The sequence below is a fragment of the Gopherus evgoodei genome, chromosome 2 (assembly GCF_007399415.2).
Source record: "Gopherus evgoodei ecotype Sinaloan lineage chromosome 2, rGopEvg1_v1.p, whole genome shotgun sequence".
NCBI lineage: Eukaryota > Metazoa > Chordata > Testudines > Testudinidae > Gopherus > Gopherus evgoodei.
The window spans coordinates 39,616,316-39,635,828 of NC_044323.1; the positions used below are offsets into that span (position 1 = coordinate 39,616,316).

The 19,513-nt window shown below is 44.2% G+C and overlaps 1 protein-coding gene across 2 annotated transcripts in view; it reads right to left on the reverse strand.

The window, feature by feature from the left end:
- The window catches only part of CACNB2 (calcium voltage-gated channel auxiliary subunit beta 2), a 441,977-nt gene extending 424,628 nt beyond the window's left edge, over positions 1-17,349 (reverse strand). The window contains exon 1 of one of the 2 annotated variants that reach the window (XM_030550417.1): positions 17,164-17,349. In XM_030550417.1, the coding sequence (XP_030406277.1) occupies positions 17,164-17,283 (120 nt within the window). In that variant the 5' untranslated portion in view covers positions 17,284-17,349. The remainder of the gene's footprint in view (positions 1-17,163) is intronic. The other variant, XM_030550415.1, reaches the window with a different exon arrangement.
- Between the last annotated feature and the right edge of the window lie 2,164 nt (positions 17,350-19,513).

The following is a 19,513-nucleotide window of genomic DNA, read 5'->3' on the forward strand; positions in this document are numbered from 1 at the left end:
GGGGAAGTGAAAGCAACCATAATAAATAAATAATAAATATAACCAATGGAAAAGGGGGGGAATTGATAATAATGAACATAAATGAAAAGCTAGGAATTGTAGAAAATTGACAATGGAAGCAAAAAAAACACCAGGTAAAATCTATAGTCAGAGTTAAAGAAAATAAAAATGAGCTTTTTTAAATATATTAGGAACAAAAGGAGTCCTAACAATGGTATTGATTCATTACTGGTTGGATATGATCATAATAATGCACAAAGGAAGACATATTCAATTAATATTTCTATTCAGTAGCCACCTCCCTCACTCACGCCCATAACTTATCCATCATCGTTGACTGGGACCTCTCTCTAGGTCCTCACATCTAGGCTATTTCTAAATCTTTCTACTTAACACCACTAATATACAGCCTTTTCTATCCATCCACACAGCTAAACTCTTCTCCAAGTTCTCACTATCTCACATCGTGATTACAACAACATCCTTATCTCTAGTCTAGACAAATGCAATCTTGCCTTGCTCAGATCCATTTAGAGTACAGCTGCAAAGATTCTTCTTCTAGACCATTGCTTTGACCATTTCACCCCTCTCTTTGAATCTCTCCACTGGCTCCCTCTTCTCTATCACATCAAACTTATGCTGCGTGTACTCACTTTCAAGGCCCTTCGCAGTCAATCCTCACCCAATCTATCATCGTTCACTCACTATCAATATGTCAACTCCTGCCTCCAATCACCCAGTAATACCAGCCTCCATCTCCCACTTGTTAAATTTTCAAACCAGCACCTCAGTTCTTTCTCCCGTGCTACCCCTCACACCTGAGAGTTCCCCATAAACATTCAAAAAGCTACCTCGTTATCCTCCTTAAAACTCTCTTTTGCTGTGATGCCTACAAAAATGTGACAACAGCCTCTGGTGTGCGGATACCACTTCCTATCATGTTGACCAATATTGTCTCATTGTTTCCTTCTGCTCCCTCAAATATTTATCTGTATCTGTCTTTCTTTCTTGTCTGATACTGTAAACCCTTGCACAGAGTAAAAAACAAAACAAAATAAAAGGAGGAAAAATTTTAGCATCTGAGGAAACTGGAGGTTGATAGGTATCCTCATCATGCTAAAGAGGTGGTGGTCCACATAATCCCCTCTTAAATTTACTCTTGCTACTAATCATGTATATGTTTGTACCTGCATAGCAGCACTAACAAAAAATTGGATTTCCTAATACTCTCTGCAACATTGCCACGCCAAACATTCAAAAATCCTGAGTCAGCCTCCCTACAAAAAAATCATGAGATTATTTTTAAAATTCTCATGATTTTAAAGTCAATACATTTTGGGTTCTTTTTAATTGCCCTCTGGTATTTAAGCCCTTAGGGTTCAAATTTTCAAGCTTTTCTCCAAACTTTGAAGGCTAGCAACGTGCTTTTTTGTTTTTGTTTTTAAATGAAAGCTGAGAGTCTCACATAGTCACATGTCTCCAGGAGCTGTGGATTTAAGAAAAACACCAAATATGATAAAATGTTGAGGGATCACTGATTCTGTCTTTTTATTATATTTTGCCTCTTTCAGTGCATTTTCTCACAGCTGTGTTGTGCGAGATCAAGCTCTTTATTTGCATGAACAATTGATTTTTCACAATGTACATAATACTAGGCGGGAAATTTCAGTATTAAAATTATGTATTTTGTCTACATTTTGGTTATATTCCAGGAAGAAGTGTATAACAGTTGATTATAACTGTACAATTACAAATAACAGGCTGAATTGTGACACATGGCTATTGGCCTAAATAAGTGGCAAGGTGGGCAGCCTTTCTTGAACCCAATTCACCAAGGTACTGCATATGCTTTACCATACTTCTGAATGTTCCAGCATACTCCCACCAGGGCAGCTTGCTCCATAGGCTTTTACATAGTATTTATGCAGGGAACAGTTCCTGTAGTCTGGACCTGTATGCTATATGCGCAAAGACAATGCTTCTCAATACTATCCAAGAATATCTGCATGTGGTCAGCAACAATCTGGCACAAAGTAATTATATTAGTTTCACAATTAGTAAGACTCCAATCCTGCATACACTTAAATATGGGTATAACTTCAATCATGGGAGCAGTCTCATTGATTCAATGGGAATGCTGACACAAGTAAAGTTATGCATGCTCTTAAGTGTTTATGTAGAATGAGGACCTTAGCGTGCTTTATTACTCAGTTACTTAGGTGTGTAAAGTTCTTTTAAAATGGGCTGCGTTGCTAGAGACAAAGAAACACAACATACACATGTTTAAATTCTGTTGCTTCCTAAAATACCAGTCAGGCTGTGTAAGACTTTTTTTTTAAACTACAAGTATTTTTGTAAAAATTGTTCATCTACCACACTCTTTAAGAAGAAAAGTGATGAAGACATGTTTTTCATTCTCACTTTTACCTAAAAATAAGTCACTCACTCTTTATTTAAATCCATTGTATCTAATAAACCATGAAAATCATACTAATCATCTTACACATGCATAGGGCTTCCCTGCAAATTAACACTGTTTCATATACGAACAATTATTTCTAAGTTATTAGGAGCTGAAGAGTGTTCATTTTTCCACAATGAAACCCTACGATTTTAACAAGATCCCTGCTGTGTCCAATGCACAGAAAGCCTGCATCCCAACCTAACAAACCCCACCTGCACCTGGACCACCCGCACTAGCCCCGGCACCTAGACCCCGATCTCACTGAGCCCCATCAAGCCAGCACCTGCACCCCATCAAACTGGCACCCAGACCCCCCCCGAGTCCTCCACACTCAACCCCCCCTGCCCACTGAGCCCCAACCACCTTCACCTGGACCCCCTGCAGAGTCCCATTGTCTCTGCACCCAGAACCCCCTTCCAATCCCTCCCAGCACGTGGACCCCCCCCCATCCAATCTGCCTGCACCCAGACTGCCCCACACAGAACTCTATCACCCTCCACCTGGATCTCCCAACACTAAGCCCCTCCACATTTGGATCCTGCTGCGCTGAGCGTGCCTGTCTACATCTAGTGTGCTTGGCATGCAGGGGCAGGCCTGGCCCTTGTGCTGTCAGGGTCAGTTGCAGCCTCACTGCCAAGTCGATGTCCCGGGGTGGGGGCTGCAGGGTGATCTCCCACCTCTGTGCAGTCAGTGGCCTGTGCTCCACACTGCCATGCTGGAGCCTCCACATTTATTTATTGACAAATAAAATTTGCAGAATTTTGCAGAATTTTAAAATATTGGGTACAGAATTTTTAAATTTTTGGTGCAGAATTCCCTCAGGAGTATAATGTCTCAGTACAAAAATGATGAGCTGGAGAGAATGAAAGAGAAAAAACAAAAATCAAGAGCTGGAATGCAGATTAGATGACCTATAGATCTGGGAATGAAGGACTAACATAAGGAACAAATGAGTTCTTAAAGTAATTGAGAAGCATAATCCTGAAAGATTTGTAGAATCTCTTAATAGAGAATTGCTGGAGTGAGAAGAGAATGTTCCTATTCTAACAGACAGAACACACCAAGTGATCTTTCCTCCCCCTGCTGCAGCAGCATTCAAGACCAAGAGACTTAAATGTGCACATGCACTAGATAAAGAGCAGAAACCTAAGGAAAATTCAGGACATACTACCAAATCCTACCACTCAGTTCAAGAACAATCCATTGCCACTGTAATCATCCCCACCAAATGGGGTTGTTCAGTGCTGCGGTTTATCAAATCCTCTCTGATATTCAGTAGCATGTTAGCCATACCATGATTCAGAGGCAAGTACTGCAAGCACTTCAGTCAGTACGCTCTATAGACTAGCATCTGGTGAATCCCAATAAGCACTCAGACACACAGCTCACACAAAAGCAATTGTTTAGTAGGGCCGGCAGAAAAGAAGGTCACAAATATCCCACATACAACAGCTTAAACGACAACAAACGATAAACATCACAATTCCTCCTTAGTCCATAGGAGGGATTCTGAAAGAGGATTAGGCCGACGACTCAGGCACAGTACCTGGAATGCCCCAAATAGGTGCAATAGTGTATCAGTCAGTAGTTCCCAACATGCTAGGGTTCAATTCCATAGTGATATCCCTTTGGGGGCTCCTCCATGCAGTCGTCCAGTTGCTGTGCAGACTGCTTTCCCTGTAACAATGTTTAGGCTGCAAGCCCCACCCCACAGTCTCCTGCTCTTTTACTAGTCGCTTGGAGGGATACTGCTTCAGCGCTCCTGGCAGACCCCTCCAAGCCCCCCTTTATTCAGAAACCTGGATGCAGGGTCAAGTCTTTGTTTCTTCCCCACTGGCCTTGTGTCAGCCTGCAATATGCTCTTGCCACTACCGCTGCTAACAACAGCCTCTCCCGATCGTGGCGCTTTGCTTCTCATCAGTCTCCCAGATCTCAGGCTGTCATAACATATTTCCCAGATTTGGACCTTAACATCCAAAATAGGGTGTTAGCATGAAAACCTCCAAGCTTAGTTACCAGCTTGGACCTGGTAAAGCTGCCACCACCCAAAAAATTAGAGTGTTTTGGGGCACTCTGGTCCCCCCAATAACCTTCCCTGGGGACCCCAAGACCCAAATTCCTTGAGTCTTACAACAAAGAGGAATAAACCATTTCCCCCCACTTCTCCCTTCCAGGTGTTCCCTCCCTGGGTTCCTGGAGAGATACACAGAAGCAAACTCCGTGAATCTAAACAGAGGGACTCCACCCTCCCCGTTTCCAGTCCTGGAAAACAGAAGTACCGAGAGCTAATCTCTCTTCCCCCCTTACCCAGAGGTTATGCAAAGTCAGTGCTTAGTAAATCTAACACAAAGAGATTTTCTCCCTGACTTCTTCCTCCCACCAATTCCCTGGTGTCCCCACTAAAGAAAAACTCCAACAGGTCTTAATAAGAAAGCTTTATATAAAAAGAAAGAAAAGGACATAAAAATGGTCTCTCTGTATTAAGGTGACAAATACAGGGTCATTTGCTTAAAAGAAAAAAATGAATAAACAGCCTTATTCAAAAAGAATACAATTCAAAACATTCCAGCAACTACACACATGTAAATACAAAAGAAAACAATATAAACCTTATTGCCTTACTATATTTGTACTTACAACTTGGAAACAGAAGATTAGAAAGCTGGAGATAAAAAAATCACTCTCATAGCCGAGAGGGTCAGACCCAAGACAAAGACAAAGAACAAAAAACTCACACCCAAAGCTTCCCTCCACCCAGATTTGAAAAAGTCTTGTTTCCTGATTGGTCCTCTGGTCAGGTGTTTCAGGTTACTCCTTTCCAGGTGAAAGAGACATGAACCCTTAGCTATCTGTTTATGACACAGGCTACCTCTGCTCTGTTGCTGGATCTCAAGAGGGCCAGCTCCCTTCCCACAAGAGCCACTTTCAAAGAGTTTCTGCCATCCTCACCCTTTTAGCCAGGAGAGGGGACTAGGCCTGCTCTCCTCACTCAGAACAACTGTCTCCCTAACTGCCAGGGAATCTTCTTCCTCCTGCTGACTTACTACATTTCAGAGTGACAATTCATGGCATCATAGATTAAGACCTCTCTGTCTTCAGTCTGAGTGAAAGGAGTGTGTAAAAGAAACGTTGGTTCTTGGGGCACATGTGCTCATTCCAGCAAGCCTCTTACAACCCTTAGGCCCTTTAAGACTGGGAGCTGTTGTTGGAGGTCTGATCCTGCCTGCTCCTACTCATATAAGGTTTCCTGACTCAAACAGGAGAGCAGAAATGAGAGACCGGGTCTGGGAAAGCCCAAAGGGGAGGGGAAGAGTCTCTGCACCTGTCAGATGGAAGGCCTGGGGGAGAGACACCAGCAGAGAGCAGGAGCCAACTATTGTGGAGCCTGAAGACAAGGTCTAAGACAAGACCCAAAGGGGCAGTGAGACCATTTTGAATCTTATCTCTATGTTGATGCAGAAAAGCCTCAAGCAAAAGAACTGGAAAAGTGCAGTTGTTTGGAGCATGCTTCTGCCTTCTCCAGCTGGTGGAGCCCACCAATTTAGAGTCAGACCACTGAAACTCTTAGGAATTTAGGGGTGAAATATTGCTGGAGTTTCCCATTCAAAATGGCTTGCATTATAAAAACCAGGAATATGACCTCTAGAAGGCAGTGGGCAGGCTTTAAAGGAAAGTAGGAATTGAAATCACCAGAAAGCTTCAGATGGACCCAACAGTGGGGAAAATCTAAAGAACAAGGGCAACAACTAATGGCATACCATATACAACTGAGAAACAAATGCCTCCAGTAGAGACTGGGCACTCAAAATATGCCTACTGCTGACAAAGAGCAGGGTGATACAGGCTGAACCCCTCAGCAGTTTGGGGGGAAATCAAGAGAGAAATAATTCTTGAAATCTGCCCTGGTTTATATTTAAGGCTATTAAACATGTTTTTCTACTATAAAAGAGTGCAACACTGGAAGGAGGTTACCACTTCCAGCCATGAGGGTAGAAAACACTGCCTCATGCTGGAAGTAATTTGGTCTCACCGCCTCCTAATTCTCATCTCTTTTATTTAGGCACTGTCATGTTGGGGTTGGCAGTTGAGGAATACTGACAGACGAGAATAAAGCCTTCAATAGCTCCATAGTAAGCAGTGATATAATTATTGTTTGTATTTAATTAAATTAAGAGTAATAGGATCTTTCTGGCTATTAATTATAAAGTTAGTTTGTGAGTTAATATTGACAAATTAAGGCTTTGCAATTAAGAATCTATTTAAAGAATAGGTGAAATGGGGTATGTATATATGGGGTAAATGGACTCAACTGTAACTTGTCAGTAGAGGGTGGGTTGAATCTGCTGCTGCTCTTCTGATTCCTCACTAGAGGGTGATATGTTAATGAGGAGTGGAAGATTCCATGGCAGATGGATGATGGGTGGAGACCTGAGAGAAACCAGTGAGGGCAGCTGGTTCCTGGTGACTGCTCAGGTGACTAAGCTGGGGTCTGGCCCATGTGTGCCAATGGATCTATCTTGCTTTAAGAACAACAGGATGTACATACACATTTGTAGATAATCACAAAGTGCAAAAACAAATTACACAATACTCACTCCACAACATCAATTTTTCTCCAAAAATCGAGACTAAACTACTGCAAAGACCTGAAATCAAATGTGCTTAGCCTCGTGACAACAGTACACATTCACACACACAGAGAATTCTTATATTAGAGGATAACCTAAGTATACTAATTAGAAACAAAAGCAAGAATTCCTGAAACGTGGAAGACGGAAGCCCCTTGAAAAAGAAAGAAGGGAGTACCTATTGCCATCACAATAAGACTAGATGTTTGAGGCTCTGTAAACGGATATGAAAGAGATTAAGAAAAAAAGGAAACAAGGAAGAAGGAACTTGTTTTCATTTACAATTTGTCAAGCCGTTACGAAATTAATTGACAGATAACATAGAAGGAGGTAAAAAGAGAGCAAGATGAGAAAGAAATAATTAGGAAGGAACTCACTTCAGATAAGATATTTCCCCTCTCAGCAGATTATTTCTTAATTGCCAATTACAGGGTTTCATGAACCTTCCTCTAAAAGTATCCCACCCTGGCCTCTGCTAAAGATAGGATAATGTACTAGATCAGTGGTTCTCAACCTGCGGTCCACTTGCGGCCCAATCAGCACGGAGCTGCGACCCATATGACATCATCAGGTCCATACAGGTAGTACTGGATACAGCCCACAATGGTAAATAGGTTGAGAACCACTGCACTAGATGAACCAATATTCTGTTCTGGTATGGCAATAGTGCTAGAGATTTAGTCTCTGGACTTCACACACACACACACACACACACACACACACACACAAAATCAGTTTGGAAGCAGAAGCCGAACTGTGGACTCATTAAAAAAATAGGACCAGACAGATGAAGAAATTACCATGAAGGAATTGAAAAGCATTGCCACTTGCTCTCTGTCTGTAACTAGAAATTACCAGGTGGACCTAGCTTCTAAAGAAATTACTTGATTGCTAAACTGATGAGTTCTCATTTATTTGGCTTTTTGTTTGTGAAAAGCTGATGAAATAGGAAGTCAAGGAAAAAATATAAGGGCTTGATTTTCACAGGTACTGAGCACCCCAAGCTCCCACTGATGGAGTTATGGCTGCTCATGACTAAGGCTAAGATTTTGTCATAGTTGTTTTTATCAAAAGTCACGGACAGGTGACAGTCAATAAACAAAAATTCACAGAAGTCATGACCTGTCCATGACTTTTGATGCTGTGGCTCCATGGTTTCCCCCGCCACTGTGGTGGCCGGGAGCTGTGGGGTTTCCCCTCTGCCCACAGCAGCTGGGGGCTGCAGCATGACCATATTTCCCAAAGAGAATATGGGACACCCCAAACCCCTCACCTAAGATGTCCCTTTCCCTGCATGAGACTGTTGCCCATCACTAGAACCCTGAGGAGGGCCCCCTCAGGAGTCTGCCACTTGTTGTGGAACACTGCAGTGGGGGCCCCTATCACCTGTCGTTGTTGTCACCTGTTGCTGGAACCCTGCCAGGGTCCCGCTGGCTGCCAGCTCCAGAATCCAGCAGCTTCAGCAGAGAATGTCACGGAGGTCTCTGGAAATCATGGATTCTGTGACTTCCATGATATCCATGACATAAACGTCACCTTACTCATGACCTCTGAAAATGAGGTGCTCAGTGTCCTGACTTTTTTCTGAGAGGGTCACATCTAAGTTCCCTATAGAATTATGCACATACTCCACTTTAGGAACTGTGAGTAGTCACATTGAAGTCATAAGGCTCTGCCTAAGAACGGCCATAATGGGTCAGACCAAAGGTCCATCTAGCCCAGTATCCTGTCTTCCAACAGTGGCCAATGCCAGTTGCCCCAGAGGGAATGAACAGAACAGGTAATCATCAAGTGAACCATCCCGTCACCCATTCCCAGATTCTGGCAAACAGAGACTAGGGACGCCATCCCTGCCCATCCTGACTAATAGCCATTGACCTAGCCTCCATGAATTTACCTAGTTCTTCTCTGAACCCTTTTATAGTCTTGGCCTTCACAACATCTTCTGGCAAGGAGTTCCACAGGTTGACTGTGTGTTGTGTGAAAACAAACTTCTGTTTGTTTTAAACCAGCTACCTATTAATTTCATTTGGAGGCTCCTAGTTCTTGTGTTATGAGAAGGAGTAAATAACACTTCCTTATTTACTTTCTCCACACCAGTCATGATTTTATAGACCTCTATAATATCCCCAAGATGAAAAGTCCAAGTCTTATTAATCTCTCCTCATACAGCTAATCATACCCCTAATCATTTTTGTTGCCCTTTTATGAACCTTTTTCCAAGACCAATATATCATTTTTGAGATGGGGTGACCACATCTGCACAGAATATTCAAGATGTGGGTTAGCCATGGATTTATATAAAGGCAATATGATATTTTGTCTTATCTATCCCTTTCTTAATGATTCTCAACATTTTGTTTGCTTTTTTGACTGCCGCTGCACATTAAGTGGATGTTTTCAGAGAACTACCCACAATGACCTCAAGGGGCCACCAAATGAAATTAATAGTAGCAGGTTTAAAACAAATACAAGAAAGTATTTTTTTCATGCAATGCACTGTCAACTTATGGAACTCCTTGCCAGAGAGTGTTGTAAAGGCCAATATTATAACGGGATTCAAAAGGGAGCTAGATAGATTCATGGAAGATAGCCATTGATGGACCTATTAGACAGGATGCACAGGAATGGTGTCCCTAGCCTCCGTTTGCCAGAAGCTTGGATTAGGTGACAGGGCATAGATCACTTGACTATAACACTTTGGGGCACCTGCCACTGGCCACTGTAAGTGGACAGGATACTGGGCTTGATGGACCTTTGGTCTGAGCCAGTACGGCCAGTATGACCTCTGTCTTGAGTGGTAACAGCTAATTTAGAACCCATCATTTTATATGTATAGTTGGGATTATGTTTTCTAATATGCATTACTTTGCATTTATCAACATTGAATTTCATCTACCATTTTGTTCCCCAGTAACTCAGTTTTGAGAGATCTTTTTGTAGCTCTTCGCAGTCTGTCTGGGACTTAACTATCTTGAGTAGTTTTATACCATCTGCAAATTTTGCCACCTAATTGTTTACCCCTTTCTCCAGATAATTTATGAATATGTTGAACAAGATTGGGCCCAGTACAAATCCCTGGGGGACACCACTATTTCAGGGGCAGCAGGTTTGTATAATTTTTGGTGGTGCCTAGAACAGGTCCAAGTCCCCATCCTCCCCCGCATCCCCTGCCTGCCTTGTAAACCAATATATATATATTAAAATAATGTAAAAATATGAGGGCTCTGGGGTGGGGCTGGGGATGAGGGGTTTGGGAGGGGCTCAGGCAGAGGTTTGTGGGGGTGAGGGCTGCAGCCAGGGATGAGGGGTGCACAGAGCAGGAGGGGGTTCAGGGTTGGGGTGTGAGGACTCTGGCTGGGGATGTAGGCTCTGGGGTGGGGCAGGGCCAGGGATGAGGCATTTGGGGGTAGAGGCAGGCTGCCCCTGGCTGGGGCCAGAGAGGAGGACTCCTCCCCATCCTCTCTCCACAAGCAGCAGTGAGCTCTGGGGGAGGGACCCCTCTTCTCCCTGACAGCACACTCACCTCGTACCACTATTACTGCACATGCTCCTTGGGCCCCTCTCAGGTCCCAGAAGTCCCATCACCTCCCCTGTGGTGGGCACGGAGGGGAGGGAGGGGACTAGCATCATGTGTGCACATCCTGCCCTGCTGCTGCCTCTCACTGTAGCCTCACTGGGGATGGGGGATAGGGCTGCCCCTTGCCCAGTATGGGACAGGAGCAGTGACTGGGGGCGGGGGTGCTGCTCTGGTGTAGGGTCCCATCAGAAAAGGAAAGGGTCTGTCCACCCCAGGTGGAAGGGCAAGGGCAGGGTCAGCCTGCCCTGGCACTAGTGGTTGGGGGGCAGTAGGACTCTGTGAGAGCAACTGATGCTTGGGGGAGGTGCAGCAGGCGGGACCGGGGGAGATACCCAGCCCCAAACACTGGTGGAGCTGGGCCCCGGGCTATGAATATTGCTGGAGCATGGGCACCACAGGCCCATATAATTCAGTGCCCTGGCACTATTTACCTCTCTCCACTCTGAAAACTGACCATTTATTCCTGCCTTTTGTTTCCTATCTTTTAACCAATTACCAATCCATGGGAGAACCTTCCCTCTAATCCTATGACTGCTTACTTTGCTTAAGAGCCTTTGGTCAGGGAGCTTGTCAAAGGCTTTCTGAAAATCTAAAACACACTACATCCACTGGATTCCCCTTGTGCACATGCTTGTTGACCCCCTCAAAGAATTCTAGTAGATTGGTGAGGCATGATTTCCCTTTACAAAAACTGTCTTGACTAGTTCCCAACAAATTATGTTCATTTATGTGCCTGACAATTTTGTTATTTACTATAGTTTCAACCAGTTAGCCTAGGACTGAATTCAGGCTTACCGGTCTGTAATTGCTGAGGTCACCTCTGAAGCCCTTTTTAAAAATTTGCATCACATTAGCTGTCCTCCAGTCATTTGGTACAGAAGCTGATTTAAATGATAGTTTACAGACTGTTAGTAGTCCTGCAATTTCACATCCGAGTTCCTTCAGAACTCTTGGGTGAATACCATCTGGTCCTGGTCACTTATTACTGTTTAAGTTATCAATTTGTTGCAAAACCTCCTCTAAAGACACCTCAATCTGGGACAGTTCCTTAGATTTGACCCCTAAAGAGAACGGCTCAGGTTTGGGAATCTCCCTCACATCCTCAACTGTGAAGACGAATGCAAAGAATTAATTTAGTATCTCTGCAATGCCTTTATCATCCTTGAGTGCTCCTTTAACATCTCGATCGCCCAGTGGCCCCACTGGTTGTTTAACAGACTTCCTGCTCCTGATATATTTAATGTTTTGCTATTACTTTTTGAGTCTTTGGCTAGAATGTTCTTTAGATTCTTTTTGGCCTTCATGTAGGAGACCGAGCACTCACTGCCTCCTGTTGCTCAGTCTAGGAATTAGCTCAATTCCAGTACTCAACTTGCCTCCTGCTGGCCACTGTCTCTCTTGCCTCAGGCCTCATGTCCTTCCCAGATCCCGGTGCCCCTTACCCTGGAGTTCTGCCTCACAGCAGTGCCCCCCCCACCCTGGAGCTCCCCTTCCAGGGGAACTCCCAACCCTCTATGCCCACCTTGTCTCAGTGGCTATTACAGTCATCATCTAGCCCCTGTTCTCTGGGGCAAACTGAAGTCTGTAATAGCCACTCACCACTGGCAAGGAAGTTGGACCTGCTGCCTTTCTTGGCCCAGCTGTCTCCCTGCTGCCCCAGTCTCAGCCTGGGTACTCACCAAGCCAGAGCTCCCCAGCACTGTCTGTCCTTCCCCCGCTCCGCTCCGCCCTAGATACCCTGTGCTCCTTCAGACAGCTAGCTCCTTCTAGACTAGAGTGAGACCAACCTAGTGCCTCTCTTAGCCCTTACATCAGGGCCAGCTGTGGCCTGACTGAGTGTGGCCACAGCTGTGGCTGCCTTTCCAATCAGCCTACCCTTTTTTCCAAGGAACGAGGTAACTGTCCCACTACACTTCCTAATTACATTTTTAACACTTCATTTGTCAGAGTTCATGCTCCTTTCTATTTTCCTCACTAGGATTTAACTTCCACTTTTTAAAGGATGCCTTTTTGCCTCTCACTGCTTCTTTTACTTTGTTGTTTAGCTATGGTGGCTCTTGTTTGGTTCTCTACGTTTTTTAATTTAGGGTATACATTTAAGTTGGGCCTCTATTATGGCATCTTTAAAAAGATTCCATGAGGCTTTCAGGGATTTTACTTTTGGTGCTGTACCTTTTAATTTCTGTTTAACTAACCTCATTTTCGTGTAGTTCCCCTGTCTGAAATTACATGCTACAGTGTTGGACTGCTGTGGTGTTTTCCCTGCCACAAGTATGTTAAATTTAATTATACTATGGTCACTATTACCAAGCAGTACGGCTGTATTCACCTCTTGGACCACAACCTGTGCTCCACTTAGGACTAAATCAAGAATTCCCTCTTGTCTTGTTGGTTCCAGGACTAGCTGCTCCAGAAAGCAGTCATTTAAGGTGTCAAGAAACTGTATCTCTGCATCTCTGCCTGAGGTGATATGTACCCAGTCAATATGGGAATAGTTAAAATCCCCCATTATTATTGAGGTTTTTTTTATTTTAATAGCCTCTCTAATCTCCCTGAGCATTTCACAATCACTATCACCATCCTAGATAGGTAGTCTGTAATATATCCCTACTGCTATATTATTATTCAAGCATTGAATTACTATCCACAGAGATTCTATGATACAGTTTGGTTCATTTAATATTATTACTTCATTTGATTCTATGCTTTCTTTCACATATAATGCCCCTCCCCTACCAGCATGACCTGTTCTGTCCTTCCCATATATTTTGTACTCTGGTATTACTGTGTGTCCCATTGTTTATCCTCATTCCACTAAGTTTCTGTGATGCCTATTATATGAATATCTGCCTTTAATACTAGGCACTCTAGTTCAACCATCTTATTATTTAGACTTCTAGCATTGGTATATAAGCACTTTAAAAATTTGTCACTTTTTAGCTATCTGCCATTACATGATGTAATTGAATGGGACTTTTTTTCATTTGACTGTTTCTCATCAGATCCTACCTGTATTTTCTCATCTTCCATCCTCTCTTCCTTATTAAGACATAGAGAATCTCCATTTATAGATTGGAGACCTAAAATTTATAGATTGGAGACCTAAACTTTTATCTAAAATCTTATCTACACAAGGATCAGAGTGTGCTAGTTATTACTATGTTTAATATTTATTTTAAAGTAGCACTCACCCAGAGCTCCCAGTCAGGGCTGGATTTAGGGCGATTCACCTGATTCCCCCGAATCAGGCCCCGCACCCCTAAGAGGGCCCTGCAAGTCCCAAATGACCCTCTGCTGGTGTTCCGCCAAAGGCACTGGCAGCCAATAGAGCTGCTGTCGAAGTCCCAGCTCTTTCGAATCGGGACCCGCAGTGCCTAAAGCTGGCCCTGGTCCCAGTCAGAATCAGAGCCCCATTATGCTAGGTGCTATGCAAACACAAAGACATAATACGCTATTTGGGACAGGGACTAGCAGGTTTCAAACATAATTTCCTTGATCAATGCCTCCAGGGACTTTATTTTGTTTGCAAAACATGTTGGAAAACCATAATATAAAAATCTTGCAACGGATTAATTACAGAGGATGTCGGTGGCTCAACAATATGGAAACAAACGATTAAGTATAATTGTTCCTCAAAACTGCTGTAACATGGTTTGGCCAGCCTTTGTTGATCCACAACATGGAACATGATATATTACCAAAATAAAAAAAATATGCCGCATAGGTAAAATCCTAGGATAGGACACAGTTTTAAACCTGGTTACAAAGTTTGGTCACATCCATACAGGCTAAGCTAAGCTGTAGAATGATATTTTCAGAAGTCATCATTCCTGGAAGTAACGCTCCTGAAAGTACTTCAAGGAGTGACATTGCTGCATAAAACTTGAATGGTTCTCTGACCTCACCGCTGGGAATATTGGCATGGAATAGTTCTAGCAGTATCACAAAACATGATAGCCCCAAGTACCTTAAACATGTGGGTAAATGGGCATTACTAGAACAAATGTAGTACAGTAAGTAATGGATCACATACCCTACATTCAGCCTCTTTCTCACTGTGACTACTCATAATAGCATCAAGTTTTTACTATATTAATTTTTCAGAAATAATGGAACAAAAGGATAACGGTCTCTCAATACAATAAAATGCTAAGGAATTAATTAAATATTAATATTCTGACAAAAGGGTGTTCTATTCCAATAATGTAATTTCTTTGATATAAAAGGATTATATATGATTAGGATACTTGTCTAAAGGCGATGAGATAGTTTTATCTGATGGACTTTGGTACAGAGAAGTGCAATTTGCTCCTTGCATTTACTAAAAAGCTTCGCTGTCTTTACCACACACACAAAAAGCCACCATTTGTGCTCTAGCCATTCAGAAGCCAATTATATAAAACAGAATACAAGCACTGTACTGTACCTGAGAGACAAATAATGCAAGAGAGATTCTTTTGTGCCTAGTTAATACCACAGATAAGAATGAATTCTGTGACTAGTAATAGTCATTTGTCCACATCAGAAAAGCACTACAGATATTTGGTACAGTTGTCAGTCTCTGCTCAGGATAGGGCAGAAAGCAAAAGTATTTGTAGGTCAGGAATTAGATGCCAGGGCACCACTGTGTGGGAAGGCTTCCAAAGCACATGCTCACACTGCTATATTTCTGACTGTAGTTTCAGAAGTAGGACCCTACCAAATTCACGGTCCATTTTGGTCAACTTCATGGTCAGAGGATTTTAAAAATTGTAAATTTCATGATTTCAGCTATTTAAATCTGACATTTCAGTGTTATAATTTTAGGGCTCCTGACCCAAAAAGGAGTTTTGGGGGAGTCGCAAGGTTATTGTAGAGGGGGTTGTGGTATTGCTGCCCTTACTTCTGTGCTACCGCTGGCAGGGCGCTTCCTTCAGATATGGGCACCTCACCAACAGCCGCTGCTCTCCGGCTGCCCAGCTCTGAAGTCAGCGCAGAAGTAAGGGTGGCAATGCCGCGACCCCACTAAAATAACCTTGTTGTGACCCTCTCTGCAACTTCCTTTTGGGTTAGGACCCCAGATTTGAGAAATGCTGGTCTCCCCCGTGAAATCAGTATAGTATAAAGGCACACAAAAGACCACATTTCATTGGGGGAGACCAGATTTCACAGTTCGTGATGCGTTTTTCATGTCTGTGAATTTGGTAGCAAAAAGAAAAAAAAAACACTTTCTCTTTTCTTTTTTAAACATGAACTGGTTTCTCAATAGCTGAATTGTTATTCATTTTTAGTAATCTTCAAAAAATGTCAATTTGACAGACTGACACCATTTTCATATGACAGCATTTCTAATCCAACATTTTTGTGATACAGTGGACTAAAATAAAGGATCAGAAACAGTTTTGACAACAACAACAAAAAGGTATCATCCCAAAGAGAACCGGAGAGTTCATTATTTCAAATGCACACAATCAGATATGAGCACACACTGGGTTTAAAAATAGCAAAATGAATCTATGCAGACATGTAAGGTAAAGCTAAGAGAGATATTAGACAACATTAACACAGTAAACCAGAGCTTATCTCAAAATGAAAGATCTTCAATAGAGGTGTTAACCTCCATTTCTCTGTCTCGAACATGCACACTTGCCAACCTGTATACAATATATAATATACTTTAACAGCATCCTTGGGGGGAAAAGATGGTACATGACCCAGCTTCCTAATTTTATTCTAGAAGCTAGAATCTGTAAGGTCAAGATCACCTTTATCTCAGCTGAAGTCCATAAATTCTGTCTTCCCCTCTAAAGCGGGGTTCCTAATCTATAGACACATATTGGATGTGAGGGGGGAGACAAGCTGTAGAGTAATATTGTAAGCAACATGTATATAGCACGAGATACAACAGGTTGTTAGAGATGGGGAAGCAACCTTTGTTTTAGAAAGGAAGGCACTGAACAACACAGTAACGTGATCTTACATTCATCTACACTCTTAGATAATGAAAAGGTTTACAAAATATCTATTTCACTGAACACTTCCTTGCATGAATATGTTTTAATTAAATTACATTTTAAGTGCGGAGGGGAAAGGATCTCAGATCTCTTCTAAGAGCTATCAAACTTCCCTTCTAGATGGGAATTGAAGTTAGAGCGTAAGGAGTTTGGGAAATCCTGCTGTTCCCCTCCTAATCTCGTTGAAGCTTTTCTGTTAGCTGAGAAGGGTTGGGACATCCGATGGCTCAAAGCGTTTCTTTGCAGCGAGGACTCTGTTTTGAGGGTGAGGGTTGGATGTTCTAGTCCAGATGGCCACTCTTACGAGCTAGGGGATCGGCTTAGCTTTGCACATCTGTCCCTACGGGAACGGGAGCGAGTGACTCCCCCTCCCCCAGAGCTGCCCCTGCCCCTTATGACTGCAGGGTCTTGATATGGGGACGAAGGGAAGCCAGAGACTAGCTGAAAGGAGCCGGCAGACACCAAAGACACAGCAGGAGCCCTCACCCCACTAGGTACCTGCGCTGCTGTTGCGGCGGGTGGGGGGTTGTCCAGCAGCTCCATCTGCAGCTCCTGCGCCGCCGCCGCCGCCGCCGCCGCCGGAGTGGGAGGCGATTTGGACATGTCGCTTTGGACCATTGGAGAAAAGTACCAGCCGGCTTCGCCCCGCGCAAGTCCCGCAGTGAATCAGTGCAGAGCCCCGCGCCGGCACCGCCCGCTGCCGCTGCCTGCCCGGGGACAGGGACGGGCTTGGCTCCCTCAGTGCCGCGCCATCGGGAAGCCTTCAGCGCCTGGCTGGGAGCAGGAAGAGGCGGCGGCCGCCGGGCGGGGGCGAAGGGAGGGAGGGTCCCTGGGACTCCGCGCCGCTGCCCCGCTCGCCTCGCCCGAGCTGCTGCTGGAGACTGGAGCGCGGGGAGCGGGCACCGCCGCCGCCAGGCGGAGGGGGAGGAGACGGAGAGGCGCGCTGGGAAGAGGGAAAGCGGCAATGACCGTCTCCCCCCACGCTAGAGCCCCGGCTGCTGGCGGAGGCTGGCTGCAAACGCGGCGTCCGGCGGGGCAATTACTGCCCCCCTGCCAGCAAAGTTTCTCCCGACGGGCGGGAGGCTGGGGGGTTAACACTGAGGCGCATGAGGTGAGGGCTGGATGCAGGCCAGTCCCCGACACACCCAGCCACATCTGTGACCTCCCAAGGGCCAGAGACCCGCTAAAGTGGTTGCAAAGCCGGGGCAAACTCGGCCTGCGGGACAGATGCAGCACCTCGCTGCGACCAGGGCTTCCTTTTATGGGCATTGCTGGTATTTGTGAAGTGCAGCCCCTGTGCTACACAGGGCACAGAACGTGGGGGGCCCTTTCCCACAGAGTTTGCGGTCTAAAGACACCACTGTTGACAAAAGAAAAAAAAACTGATGCAATTAAAAAAAATCCTTATATTTCTACCCTCTGTAAATGACAGCACAGATCACTTTCAAAACGCCACTGGACCCAAAGGTCGAGTTTCCTTTTCTGTATGTCACAGCTTTCAAAGCGTGGGCCATTGCTGGATTCGTGGGGGGGAGTGACCTCAGTATCCCAGGTTCCCCCATCTCCTGTTGAACATTATTCACAAACACGTTCTATTTGATGATGAATACAAATGACTGAATACATTTTCCATTTTTTTTTTGTATACAGGCAGCTCCTGAAGCACAGTATGTCCTCCTCCTTTCCCGCACCAACTAAACTTATACATATCGAAGCAGACCTGAAGGCTGATGCAGGACTCTTGCTGGCGTAGTCCATCTCTAGCCAGCTATACAGTTGAAAGTACACAAAGGAAGATCAGGGAGTACTTGCTTTGTAGGTGATGTAAACTACAGGAAGATAGCTCCTTTTCCACAGTGATACTGATTTGAAGAGGCAACTGGCATCTCAGGGCACTAGAAAATTTCGCCACTAGAACTTTTGCCAGCTTGCAGCCACCATTATCGCTATGTTGCTAAAGCCTGTACACACCTGGCTGCTTTTGCTGGTGCTATGCATCCTCACTGCCAGAGGTTGTTTCTGACATGTCAAAGTTCAAGGCAACTGCACTTGCATTCCTCCTCCATATATACCAATGGCACCCACTCCAGGCTTCCAACTCTGTTACCTCTCCTGGGAAGAGACCTGCATTTCTCTCCCTCCTGACCAGGATTTTTTCCAGGTCCCACAATTCCTACATCACCTTCACTGTGATATTTCCAGCAATCCAGGCTGCCTAAACAGGCCAACATCTGTGCTTTGCTTTCTTGCCAAAGGCTCACAAATAGTGAATTGCCAGCAGTATTACTACAGAGCCCTTTATAAGCAATTACATTTATTCTTAAGATGAAATCATTATAGAGGAAACATATTAAAAACAATAAATGAACCTACATGCATATTATTACTTTTACCAGAGATCACACACCCCGCCCTCATCCCGACCCCCAACAACTCCAACAAGGACTCTGCTCTGGTAGGAGTCAGTCCTTCAAAATACCTACCAAGGGGGATTTCTGTAGTTACAAGTTCATAACAGCCTCAGCTCAGAACAAGCATAGCCACAAATAGTTCAGTCTTTTATACAACTTGGGCCTTTGATCTTCAGACTCTAGGAACAGTTAATTGGCAGATAATGGTTTTCTCCTAAGTGTGTAACTTCAAAAGGCTGGGTTTTTGCATAACCCAAGGTGGGAATTTGCATTTCACCTCTCCCTAAAAACTCCCCAGGTGGACACTCAAATACTGTTTGTCCCAAAAGTCCATTCTTGTCGGGCGCTTTGTTCAATATAGTCCTTTGAAATTCATAACACTTCCCAGGATTCACAACCCAACCACCCCCTAGAGAAGTTGCATTCAGTTCTAGCCC